The sequence below is a fragment of the Nicotiana tomentosiformis genome, chromosome 2 (assembly GCF_000390325.3).
Source record: "Nicotiana tomentosiformis chromosome 2, ASM39032v3, whole genome shotgun sequence".
In the NCBI taxonomy this organism is placed as follows: domain Eukaryota; kingdom Viridiplantae; phylum Streptophyta; class Magnoliopsida; order Solanales; family Solanaceae; genus Nicotiana; species Nicotiana tomentosiformis.
Window position 1 is genome coordinate 175,591,787 of NC_090813.1, and position 13,537 is coordinate 175,605,323.

The window sequence follows — 13,537 nt, forward strand, 5'->3', positions numbered from 1 at the left end:
CGGTAACTGAATTCAACCACACACACAAATCCATACACATAATACGAAGCTGCTCAGGACCTTATGCCTCCTATCGGGACTTAAATTCTCAAAACGACCGGCCGGATCGTTACATACTCAGTAATAAAAAAATCTTTATACTACATCAATTCCTATTTCCTTTTGGAAGCATTCCTAAAAGATCTTTTGTTATGCCCTTCTTGTCCGCAGTTGCCACATGAAACCTTGTACTTCTTTGCATTTATTTCTTCATATGGTTTGTATCTTTGTTTGAGATGTTTCCTTGGCTGCCTTTTTCCAGTAGGTGGCAGTACAACTTCTTCTGCTATATGTTGTGGCACATCCCATTTGCTTTCATCAGGTAGAGGATCTATTGGTATTTCATAAGTCTGTAGAAGGCTCTCCCTCGTATAATAAGGAGAACAATAGTTTTCATAAGGCTCATTCCTGTACCTCAAAGCCGCTAAAGCATATGGACAAGGAAGTTCATCAAGCTGGAATTGTCCACAACTACATCTCTTGTTTTTACGGCAACCAATGAAGCGCTTTACACCATCTATCACAGTATGGATGTAATTTATTGAAACCCTCACCCACCTACATTTTTATTACAAACATACAACAAGTTGTCAGTACTTAATAAAATATAAAATATCTACAACTATACTACAACATATCTATAATTATCAAAATATGTTTATTTTGATGAAATCAATTATCTGATGTTATGGACTATAACTTACTCTCACCTTCTGCGATAATATCATGTTGTCCTCCAACTCTTTCTTGTATTTTTTTTCAAGGTATGTGAACATACCCTTTGCATTCAATAACTTTTCATTAGTCCAACGTTCAAGAAGAGCCCTCATGTACTCTAATAGTTCAACTACAGGCAACTCTCTTGCATCTTTGGTTCCGCATTTAAGTACTCTGCAATATTTGATGTCAACGTTCATATTCTATTCACCGTAGCATGTACCCGAGACCATTTGTGATAACCAATATCATATAGGTATGCTTTAACATGCGTATCAATCTCTTCAATCTTTGACATTCTTTCATTAAATTCATCAAGTATGTATGATCGTGCCGTGGCAAAGTATAATTCGCTTAACTTTAGATGATCTTTCTTGAACTTTGACCTTACATTTGCCCAAATATGCCACATGCAAGCATAATGTGGCATGCCAGTATAAACCGTAGATGTTGCCTTCAAGATACTCTCATTCCGGTCCGAAATAACACACATATTTGGTTTTTCACCATATGCATGGTTGAATTGCTCAAAAAACTACCTCCATGATGCGTCATTTTCTGAATCAACAACGGCGTATCCTAGTAGTAATATGCTACCTATCACATAGGTAGCAAAAAGAAAATCCATATCAGTGATAGAACTTGAAAATATAAAAAATACAGTCTCAGAAACAATTTTATTACAATATTTTTACAATTAATCTACATTACCTGATGCATCCATTGTGCTAGTTGTTAGAATGATTCCCCTATATGCCGACTTCAAGAAGGTGCCATCAACTACTACAACTGGACTACAATGCTCCCAACCCTTGATGGACGTACTAAGAGCAACAAATGCATACAAGAAACTATCATCTTCAGTCTTCTGCAATTTCACTGCCGATCACGGATAAGTCTTCTCCAAAAAATACAAATAACTTGGCAACCGACTGTAGGAATCAGCAAGATGACCTCTCAAAAATTCCAAAGCCTTTTCCTTTGCTCTCCAAGCTTGCATGTATGCTAAGTTCACACCATGTTCCGACAACATGTCAGTTGTATGTCTTTTGGTGTGTATATTATCTTAGGATCCGCATATTTTGGCATGACCATGCTGCCAACTACCATGGCAGTAGCTTTGCATTGTATATATGAGTTGTCCAACAAGAGCATGTGTGCAAACTGTTGAATTTTCAAACCTTGAACATTGCTGATTCATTTATGCTGGTGGACTTGAAGTGCCATGTACAATTGTCATCAACACATACGAGGCAGTAGCTATAGAATAAAAATAATTATAAAAATGTTATGCAAATTGTAGCTACATAATACGAGGTTGTTTATGCATAATAAATTATTCTAAACAATTTATACATAAAAATTACAACTTATACACAATATGATTTTGAAAAATAAAATATTCTTATCTTCTTGCACTAGACCTTTTCACCCTAAATTGAAACTTATTCATGATAATATAGTGAATCATTTCACTGACAATTATTTTTTTGTCTTGATAAACTTGTCCTACTTTAATTACTTTTGGCGTATGTTCTGTTATTATAATACTTTCATATTCCACAGTTGCCGGAGATGTGACATATCAATCAACTTCATTGATCCTGATACTTCTCCAAATGTGTTACAATTACTTGACAATTGTACCACGTTAGTATTACTATAATCAGAAGTACTAGCAGTCAATTAAAAGTATAGTAATTCAAACCTCTGTATATTCAGGTGTTCAATATTGGACAGAATACTTGTAGATATTTTGTTCTGTGATCACATTTTTATTTTTTCAAACCTTAAGTATTGTGTAAAAGTTACACTTCAATTATTTTTAGAGACATAACATTTGAACTACATTTGTTATGTAGTATAGTTGTAGATAATTTGTAGTAAAATTGTAGAACCCTCGATATTGAAGAAACACCACCACTGAAAAAACAGAGCAAACTTACAATTGTGCTGGCATTCGACATATTGCACTCCAAATCAAAATCACGTATTGTTATACACAGCAGATATATTCCTAAGTTTTTGTTTTCTTTTTTCGTCTCCATATACACTCGAACTGCCATATCGTTCCGAATTTTCATTGGAGGATAACGTTCGTTGACAGTGTATTCGATCTCGATGATTTTTACAGAGGTATTGATCATTAGATGCTCTGCAATTGCGGCATTCAATTGACTATAATTTGAATCTCTATTCACTACAATTCCGTCAACATCAAAATCTACGTATCTCCCTAAGTTATCCCACTGACAATTGAGCTGAAGCATTATCGCTAATTTTGACATTATATCGCCAATTTCAATTCAATTGTAGAGAAAATAATTACGCAATCGTATGAAAACTTTAGAATGAAGCTAATTGTTTGCAATTGTGTTCTTCCGAAGCTTTTTGTTTTTGAGTTTGTTGCCTTGTATATGGAAAACCAGAGAAAATCTGTATAATAGAAGGATTCTACAGATATGTTGCCTTGTTGCCTTGATTATGGTGCGATGATTGCATCTAAAATTTCTAACTGAAATATAAGTTATTCGAAAATCACACGTCTAAATAAGGCAATCTACAGAAGAAAAGAGTCTATTTTAAACGAATGTATATTTTTTGTAACTAAAACATGTTTAGATCGGGTAAATTCCAAAACTGGGACAATTTTGATAATAAGCTTTCTGCATAGAAAAGAAAAAATCTCTTCTCTGAAACAATATAAGTCTGCATGCAAAATACTATTTAGCAGAGCATAGTTGACTGAAAAACCCTCGGACACTTCGTAGAATATCACATCAGCTTTCCACTACACCAATGCAGTCTCAGTTTACCAAAAGTGAAAAGAATTAAAAATGAATGTGATTCTTGAAAAATGGCATAAAATTTTGGACTTAAAACCAAATGATTTCTGGAGAGAAATGAACACTATACATAAAGGAAAGAACCTATAAATTTCTGCACTTAAAATAAGAAAATATGGTATGAAAACCATAGAGAAAACAAAGATCCCTTTCACCTTTAGAACCATATAGAACTAAAAGCATGTAGAGCATTGCAAATGACTCCAAGAAATGTTCACCAAAATTCAATTAATTCTTTTGAACTATATAATATACACTTTACAGTTTTTAAGATCAAGAAGCTAAACTGTATTCACTAAAATGTCTCCGGTTCGACATAACTACATTATTACCTAATCTTACCCCCTAAAGAATGAAAACATCAGAAACTAAAACTTTACTGGTTATGCCTAATTTTAGCATTGTCCCTGCCTTACCAAGTAGTCGCGGACGGCAGACCTATCAGTCACCAGAAACTACATTGTAAAGCCTAAGGGACGCCAATGATAATTTTATCCTCAACACATAACATGGAGATGAAATCTAAAAACAAAACCAATAGCAGCTGTGAATTGCACAATCATGCAACAGACTTTTCTCCTTCAAGTGGGGACTCCTCTTGTGTCATCCAGCTCCTCTCAGCCGAACAGGGCCGGCCAAGTTTCTGCCAACAAAATGTTATCAGTCATAAAACATCAACCTGAATGCAACACATACACATGAAATTCATGTTTAGCTTGAAAAGTGCAGGTTTTCTAATCAATACAACAAAACTCTCAATTGACAACCAGGACCTACTGAGCTGTTATAGAAAGAAAATTCCAAGTCATTGTGCAAGAACCAATCTTACATTTCTCTTTCACCAAAAGTTTAAAAAATCAATGTGTTAATTTAGATACTTTTTTGATTTATTATTTTGCTTAAATAAGTTAAGCTCTGCATGCTAAACTGTTCTACCGAACTGCTTCTTTGAAGGAAGTGAACCTTCAAGGCTTCAGCTAGAATATTTTGCCTGCTATCTTCTTGTCTTTTTGGGCAAAATATGAACTAGTAAATACACATATCAGGTAATAAATATTTTCAGCTCTTCGATAGAGCTTTAGACTATTTGTGCATAGCTTATATGACATTGCACTTCCTTGGTGCTTCAGTTAGTTTCATTTTATATGGCAGTGTTGATTGAGCGAAGGAGTTATAAGCATGAAAATAAAACTTCTCACTATCTTTCTCAGTTCCTTATCTCATTTGTCACGATCTCACAACTTCAACGATTATTATACTTTCCCCACTACTGTGACATTCTCGGGAAGAGATGATCTTAAAACGAGTATTTTAAGGTTATACTGAAGGCCAAGCGGAATTACCGCTCCCCCCCCCCCCCCCCAAAAAAAAAAGGAAATGTGAAGCACGAACCCAAATAAACATTAAATAACGGTTTAACCCATAATCCATTTTTTGAACCAAACTTGGCATCAAATAAAATGAAAGGAATATCAACCGCGCACTCATTGGATATAATACTATAATATAAAAGAAAAATAGTTACTCTAACCTAAATGGAAGGCTGCTGATGGGATTTATCATGTCATGGTTGTAAACTAAAGGGAAAAGGATATTAAAACAAATTGAAAACGTGGAAGAGAAATTATACAAAGAAATAACGATCCTGCGGCAGCTTGAGGAAGCAGCAGATAAGAGAGCATACGAAAAGGTATATCCAAAGAAGTCAAGAAACTTAAGCATTTCAGAGATCCAAATTATTTATCAAGTCACAAAATAAGTTTGGAAGTGAGGTGATCATATAAGCCCAAAAAAGGAGAGAATATGTATCGAACTGCTTTACCATATTCAATGAATAATCACTTTGTTTCTCTAACTCGCGCAACACCTCCACTTTCAACTCAAACCATTCGTCAATCCAGGCAAAGCAATTACGATGACTTTCCAGGAAGAGAGCCCTTTCACCCTAAGAATAAAGATGCCAAAGGAAAATCAGAAAGAGGAAAAAGAGCAATATCATATTTAATTCCCAGTGAGTTCATGGTGATATAGATTATAACCACTGGAGCTTGAACATCATCTTTAAAAGTTTTGGAAAAAAAATCCAACTATTTACAGAACAGACTCACTTGAACAATTAATTGTTCTCCGCGTTTGTTCAATTGAGTGATCATTTATACAAGGGCTGGGCCAACAACTTGAGTGTTCTTCACTAAACAACCATCAAATGCACTAGAAATAATTAGAGTTTGGAAACTAAGCACACTGCTCCTAGATGTCAACACATTCTTTAACCTCCCTCAATCTACCTCATCAATACAAAACTCAGTACTTAGAAATCAATTACATCAGTTTTGTAGAGGAAACAAGCTTTGGCAATGTCACTAGATAAACCACTTGCTATTGCAGTCAGGTGTTTCAGAGAACATAGGTATCCTCCTTTAACTGATATATGCCATGACATGGCTTTACGTGTCACCGGCTCATTATATCAGTCAATATTAGTGGGACGTGTTGCATATTTTATGAATATTTTGATGTTCAAGTTTTGAAAGAAGTATTGATACCCTCGAATCATTTTCAAGCAAACAAATATAAAGCAACAATTCCACAACTAAAAAATTTAATGAAATATCCGAAATTTATACCGCCATCAAAGCTTGTTCCAATCTGCTCCCAAAGCCCCAATATGGAGCATCTATAATCACCAGCTTGTAAGCTGTCATAACAGGATTACAGTGGTCCTGCCAATACCAAGAAACAGAAGAGTTAAAAGGACTCATCAAAGAGTGGAAGTTGCACTTCACTGTAGTGATTATTTTGCAACTGAATGCGGCACATGTTAATCCATAGCGACATATAAGAGGCCTTAAAAGTGTATCACAGATTATACAGTAGGCACCAGCTTCACAATAAGGCGTTTAATCTCAGCTGGACCAAAAGGATTTAAAGGTAAGAGAATTAGCAGAAATTTTAGGACATCCTTGTAAATATTTGCATTGGTATAATGTATCTTATGAAGCAGAAAACAACACGCATGCTAGCTAGCTGTATACAACAACAACATACTCAGTATTATCCCCACTGTGGGGTCTGGGGAGGGTAGTGTGTACGCAGACCTTACCCCTAACTTGTGAGGATAGAGAGGTTGTTTCCAATAGACCTTCGACTCAGGAAAGCATAAGCACCACATTAATGAAAATATAGACAAGAAAGGACAGTACCAAAAACCATATAAAAGCAGAATAAACAAGATAGTAAAGTGATCAACAATGAAAGAAAACAAAGGTTAGTAATAAAAACCTACTACCAACAGAAAGCGAGACTGCGTGCTAATACTACTGTTATGAACACTCTAGACTACCTACTCTACTACCCTAATCCTCGACCTCCAAACCTTCCTATCAAGGGTCATGTCCTCGGTCAGCTGAAGTTGCGCCATGTCTTGCCTAATCACCTCTCTCCACCTCTTCTTTGGCCTACCTCTACCTCTCCGTATGCCCTCCATTGTCAACCTCTCACACCTCCTCACAGGAGCGTCTGTGCTCCTCCTCCTCACATGACCAAACCACCTAAGCCGCGCTTCCCGAATCTTGTCCTCAATAGGGGCAACACCTACCTTGTCGCGAATAACCTCATTTCTGATCATATCTAACCCGGTGTGCCCACACATCCATCGCAACATCCTCATCTCTGCTACCTTCATCTTCTGGACATGAGCGATCTTGACTGGCCAACACTCAGCCCCATACAACATCGTTGGTCTGACCACTACTCTGTAGAACTTACCCTTAAGTTTCGGTGGCACCTTGTTGTCACACAAAACACCGGAACCGAGTCTCCATTTCATCCATCCCGCCCCAATACGATGTGTGACATCTTCATCAATCTTCCCATCCCGCTAAATAATAGATCCAAGGTATTTAAAACTTCCTCTCCTAGGGATGATCTGCGAGTCCAGCCTCACCTCCCCTTCCCCTCCTTGAGTCTCACCACTGAACTTACACTCCAAATATTCTGTCTTGGTCCTGCTCAACTTGAAACCTTTAGATTCCAGGGTCTGCCTCTATACCTCTAATTGCGCGTTGACACCGTCTCGCCAATCAATACAATATCATCTGCAAATAGCATGCACCACGGCACCTCCCCCTTAGATGTGGCGCGTGAAAATTTCAAGCTGGATGACAAAATCAAATAGAGAAGAACCGAAGTGAAGTAAAACTTTCTTGATTTCTCCCCCTAAATAAAAAGAAGAAAGCATAACCACAAACTTTTACCCCAACAATAATAGTTTTATCGTAGTTATGATCATTGTGGTCATTGCTTATCTATGTAATCCTACATACCTTTTGGGGTCATTTGGTTTGTGGAAATGAGAGGAAAAAGGGGGTGGGGTTGGGTTGTTTGTAGTACCATATCATTCCAAATTCCCCCTTGCAGCTAACCCTCACAGCCCAGCCCAGGCCATTGGGTCATAAGACTTCATTAGATTATCAACTTATTCTGATTTTGAAAACAAAACTTCATCCCAAGATTTAATCCCCTTAATCCCACCGAAAAAAAAAGATACGAGTTACCTAACCTGATCCTAGGCAAAACTCAGTATTACTTCACTTACGAACTAAACGACGCTTGAGATGAAGGGAAAAAGATACTCATCTAAGTTCATAAATAATCTCTGCAATTAGATTTTCTATAGCTTATAATAACCATTCCTTCTATCATTTCCTCACATTTTCTTCGACTGAACTCTAATTGTCCCACAAGGACCCCTTACTCCCTTTTTTAAAGATATGTCGTATTTGTCCCATCTATACAAGTATAATAACTTTGAGATGGAAAGAAACCACCTAACGTTTTCCCTCTATTGAGATTCAGATCTCTGGTCTCTCCCCATCCAGATTCCAGATTCTTGACTAGGCTACTCCTTTGGATACCACAATGGCCTCTTAAATCTTAAAAGGACCAAAGTAAAATAGCTTCACGATCAAAATTTGATGGTGTTGCTGGAGTCTTCTATCATCAACTCATTAACCATAAAACATAGCATTTGTGCCGGTTACAAAAAGCAAAACCAAACCGGTTTGCATCTATATATATATATATATATATATAACTAGTCTTTCTAGCGAATAGCAGTTCTGAATACAAGTTCATTGTATTACACTCTTCCTCAGTTAAAGACGATCAACCAACATGAAATATCTTAATTACAAAGTAACTGTTAGCAATGGCCTTCGCCTCCATACCAAAGTGCTTCCCTTGTCCTATATGGGAAAACAAATCTAAAGCAACTAAAGAAGCGAAGGCTAGAATCAGAATTCTATACCTAGTTGTTCATGCCGTTGGACCAGTTACGGGTTTTAAGGTGGCATTCATATTTTTTGAACTATGTAGTGTTAGACTCATAGCTTCAAAAATATATGCTCTATCTGACTCGATGCAATAATAAATAAATAAGCAAAAGTATGAAAGCCAAAAGAGTTAGCATAAGAAATCCAAGGCCTCTAATCTGTTTCCAAGCCACCTAAAAAACCTTCTAAAAGGAGGGTATGGGGGTTTATCATGCACTTCTACTGTAAAAAGGGACACACAAACCTGCCAGCCTTCCAAGAGTGGGCCACGACCGCTTCTTGCTGATCGAAAATTAGATAAATCGACATCGCTTCGTCCCACTATGTAACTCCAATAATCAGTGGCTGCCGATGCAATATCAATAACTTCCACCTGCCTAGCTGCCAGTTGTTCCTTGTTCAGGCCATGCACCTATTACATTATTATCTCAAGTCAATTCCATGATACCCACGAGAAAGATAGCACAACTCTCACGGTAGCTCTACAATCAAGTACACGGAACTTACATTTTCAGAACATCCATTGTCAGCTTTGTGGATTGTGTCAATGCTCATAAAGAATCTCGAAAAATATGGGGACTGCATAAAGAAATCAATCAACAATTTTAATTCTCCAAATTGTATCAGAGAGTTCCACAATGTATAGGGAGTTAGGGACTGCAGATGTCACAACAGTAGTTACCTTAACAACTGCATCGAATGGTGATACATTTCCGACAGAAACCAGTAAATAGGTTAGTACAAAAGCAGAAGAAAGGCTTGGATGCTAACCAAGAAGAACATTAAATTGCAAGTAAGAACATAAACCTGATCTACATTTAGGGTATGCATTCCAAGCTTCCTCTTGCATCACAAGGGCATCAGCTGGTGCAAATGTAGTCAACCAAGATGGTGCTTTGCTGCAATGACGAGGCGAATCGAGTCTCAGACTATAAGTTTTAACTTTTTTTAAAAAAAAAGGTACTCAAAAAGCAGTCTTTATATGGCACCACAGGAACTTCTACAGCTACAGACTAGCGATTACCTAAATAACAGTTGAATCAATTGACAATTATCCTCACACGACTACTAATTAACTGGTTTCTTAAGCCAGATCAATTGTGTGCAAGGTACTTCACTCCTTTGACTCATAAATAATCATCATAAAGCTAATTACTTGTATTGATTAATGGCACACTGCTTATTCAATCAATTGGACACAAAATAGAGCAACTTTCAAATAAAATTCATTAAATAAGTTATGAACTCAAGTTACCTCTGCAAGTGGTAAACTTTTGAAGTGTATTGGCCCTCTCCAAATTCATCATCACTGAATGGTTTGTTTTGTAAAACCTCTACCCCTTCATCACCTGTAGTGCTTTGTTGTTGCATTTTCATGACCATGTACATTTGAGCTATCTGATACTGCAATGCAAATACTAAATTAATTATCCATCAAACACTCAAATAAGCATTCAGTTTATTTCTCAAAGTTTTTCACTTTAGCATACCTCTTCCAATGACAAGGGCATCACTATTCGACTTCAGAAAATCCCCAGTAACAAAAGAAGTTATTGGTCAAGGAAACACCAATAAAATGGAAAATCACAAAACAGCTAAATTTTAACACTTCAATCCAATCATGTAACTGCTTATTCCTATAATCAGCTCCAGCACTTAAAAAAGTGTTTTTCAGCCTTAAAAACTACTACTTTTATTCGGCTAAACCAAACGGGCTCTTAGTCCACCATCTAGTGGGGTTCCCAAATTTAAATGTAAAGATTAAATAGTAGTTTCTAAAATTAAAATATATACCAATCTTTTTGACATGTATTAAAAAGAAAGAGCACCAAACAAATTGGACCGAAAAGAGTACAAAAATAGTGTCCAATATCCTTTAGACTAAAAGAACAATTCTTTAAACACTAACTAAAAAAGCAATAAACTGAAGCTCATAATAAAGATTATCCCTTTATCATCATTCAATGTCAATATCAATATGCAATATATCATCTAAGCATAGCATAATTTTAAACATGCGACCATAAAAAATGCTAAAATTTCATCGCTAAAGGATACAATTCTTTTATCTGAACCATTGTCGCAGAGTCAAGGATTGAAAAAAAAAATCTCCTTTGACCCAAACAAAGTGATTAAAACTTCAAGAAACTTGAAGAAGCTGAATCAATTGTTATAATTTGAGTGACCCAGTATGCCAAAACAAGTCAGCAGGCACTGGGCAGGGGAGAAGAGAAGAAATTAATATGAATCTTTATATCAGCCCACAACTCCTATAGAAGAAAAAATGAAGAGAGTAAACGAAAAAGAGAATAATAATAATAATTTGGAGAAAATGAGAAGTTGCAGAAGATGGTGTTGTTGTAAGCAGACGCGTAGAAGAATGTTCAAGAAAGGCAAGGTGCTGAGCAGACACGTTTGACTTGAGGCTGGCGGTCGTTTAAAACGACGTGTCGTGTGGTGCTTTGATAGTTTTACAACAAAAATAGCCAAATGGACAATGGCCGTCCTTTGATTTTCCCAATGAGATTTCATTTTGGTTATGATAGTCATTATTTGTATTACTGGATTACTAGTGAATTTGCAGTAAATACAGAAAAAATAAAAAAACAATATTTACAAATAAATATATACTGTGGGACATTCACAGAAAATAATTTAAAAGCAAATGTATAAACAAAAAAAAAAAAGTGAAAAGACATCCCAAAAATAATTCCAAGTTAAAGCGTCACATACCTTTTTGTAGAATTTAAATAACAAAGTTCTTGAGGTAAAGTCCTCTCATGGGAAAGACATGTCAACAGTTAATTTAAAGAGAAAGCAAATATTGTTACATGAGTTCCCTATCCTTTCCTTACTATATAAAGGTCTTTCATTTCATTATAATACAAAATGTATTAGTGATTATATTTATATGTAAATATTATTCATAATTAAAGACTTATGATCTCTATACTATTTAATTATTATACATATATTAAAAATTGAAATTGTGATTATTAATCATATATAATTTTGATAATGGTATTTATTATGACTATATTTAGCGACTTTTGGAAAAATTCACTAAAAAAGGTAAAGTAAAATGAAAAGAGAAGATAAAAACTCTTTTTTTGTAACTACTCTATTGTTAGAATTATACAACTGAATAAATGTTGATTCTTTTTAAGTAGTGTGTTTATCGATAGAGTTACAGACATACGACACAAAAATAGAAGAAAAAAGAGCTACAAGTATTCTAATAATCTAACTAATGATGAAGAAAACAACTATTGATAAATTTTATTATAACGGTTTTGTATGTTGTAGCCATGTAAAATTTATTGGATTCAAATTCAATAAATAATTTGGATTATATTTTAAATATACTAGTCCAAATAAGTATTTTGGGCTAATATAATTAGATTAATTACTTAAATCTAATAAATATTGACCGGGCTACAAATGATAAGCCCACTTCATTAGGCCCAATATGTCATATTCCTAGAGGCCCAGTTTGGTGCCACGTGTCAAATGACGTGGCACGCCAAGTCAAACAAAAGATCCAATAGGATCGTGCCACGTGTCAAAATGGCAGGGCATGCCAAGCCAAATCAAAAAGTCAATGAAACCGCGCCACGTGTGCAAGTGACATGTTTTGGCCAATCAAATATGGCCATGTCATACTTCAATTTGATTGGTCCGAAAGAGTTTGTTCTTATCATAACTCTTCCCTCCCACAACTATAAATAGGGGTTTTCATAATTCAAAAGGACACCACAAGTTATAACAAGAAGCAAGGGAGAGCTCGTGGATCAAACGCTGCAGATTTCTCTAAAAGCTACAAGCATTCAAGTGTTCTAAGAATTAAAAAATCAAGACGAAGATTCAAAAACAAACTACAAGCCCTTGGATTAAAAAATACGTCAAGATCAAGATTAGGCCTCAAGCCCTTGGATTAAAATAAAACAAAATTCAAGATTAAGCTCAAAAACTCTTTTATTTACTGTTAAAAAGTAGAATCAGAGGATTCATAGAGATTGTATACTCATATTGTTTGAAATAAAATAGTACGATTATTGCAATATTTTTCGGTCTTGATTATATTTTCTCTATGCAATTTATTGTCTACAAATTCTGGCATATCTAGTGGGACAATCTCTACCTCTCATCTCAATTTTTCAATCACCAAAGTTTAAGAACATCGAAATGGCTTCAAAGAAAATCAATCCCAGATCAACTTCCACCAAGACTGCTAATTCCAGGTTCTACGCTGATGTAGAAAGCATCGTCAATATTACCTTTGGAAGCTTTGGACCAACTACAATGAGCAAGGTAATCTCTTTAGGACAACAAGAACTCTAAGTGTCGTCCGCATTAACCCCTATTTTCGGATCTTCATCCTCAAAAGGAGCAAGATCTTCCACAAACGCACCCGAAGGAGGAAGCGATGTTGCTGAAAATATTAAGAAAACTCTTGCTCTACTTGACCTCTCCGGATCCAAGAACTATGTTGTGAAGGAAGATGATGATGCTTCGAGTAATGGATTCTCTCCACTTACACCGCAGAACGTGAGCCAATCAAGGATCAATCTATGTGATAATCCATGCTACTCCCCATCATCC

At 35.8% G+C, this 13,537-nt stretch overlaps 1 protein-coding gene across 1 annotated transcript; it reads right to left on the reverse strand.

Moving 5' to 3' along the window:
- Positions 1 to 3,825: 3,825 nt before the first annotated feature.
- On the reverse strand, positions 3,826 to 11,188 carry LOC104113651 (uncharacterized). The gene is made up of 10 exons (XM_009623888.4): positions 10,994 to 11,188; positions 10,426 to 10,456; positions 10,191 to 10,339; positions 9,743 to 9,834; positions 9,618 to 9,625; positions 9,443 to 9,514; positions 9,180 to 9,347; positions 6,230 to 6,325; positions 5,425 to 5,547; positions 3,826 to 4,245 (listed from the first exon to the last, which is right to left on the reverse strand). Exons 1-10 carry the CDS (start codon positions 11,011 to 11,013, stop codon positions 4,162 to 4,164), a joined length of 843 nt encoding a protein of 280 aa, XP_009622183.1. The 5' UTR covers positions 11,014 to 11,188; the 3' UTR covers positions 3,826 to 4,161.
- Positions 11,189 to 13,537: the final 2,349 nt, after the last annotated feature.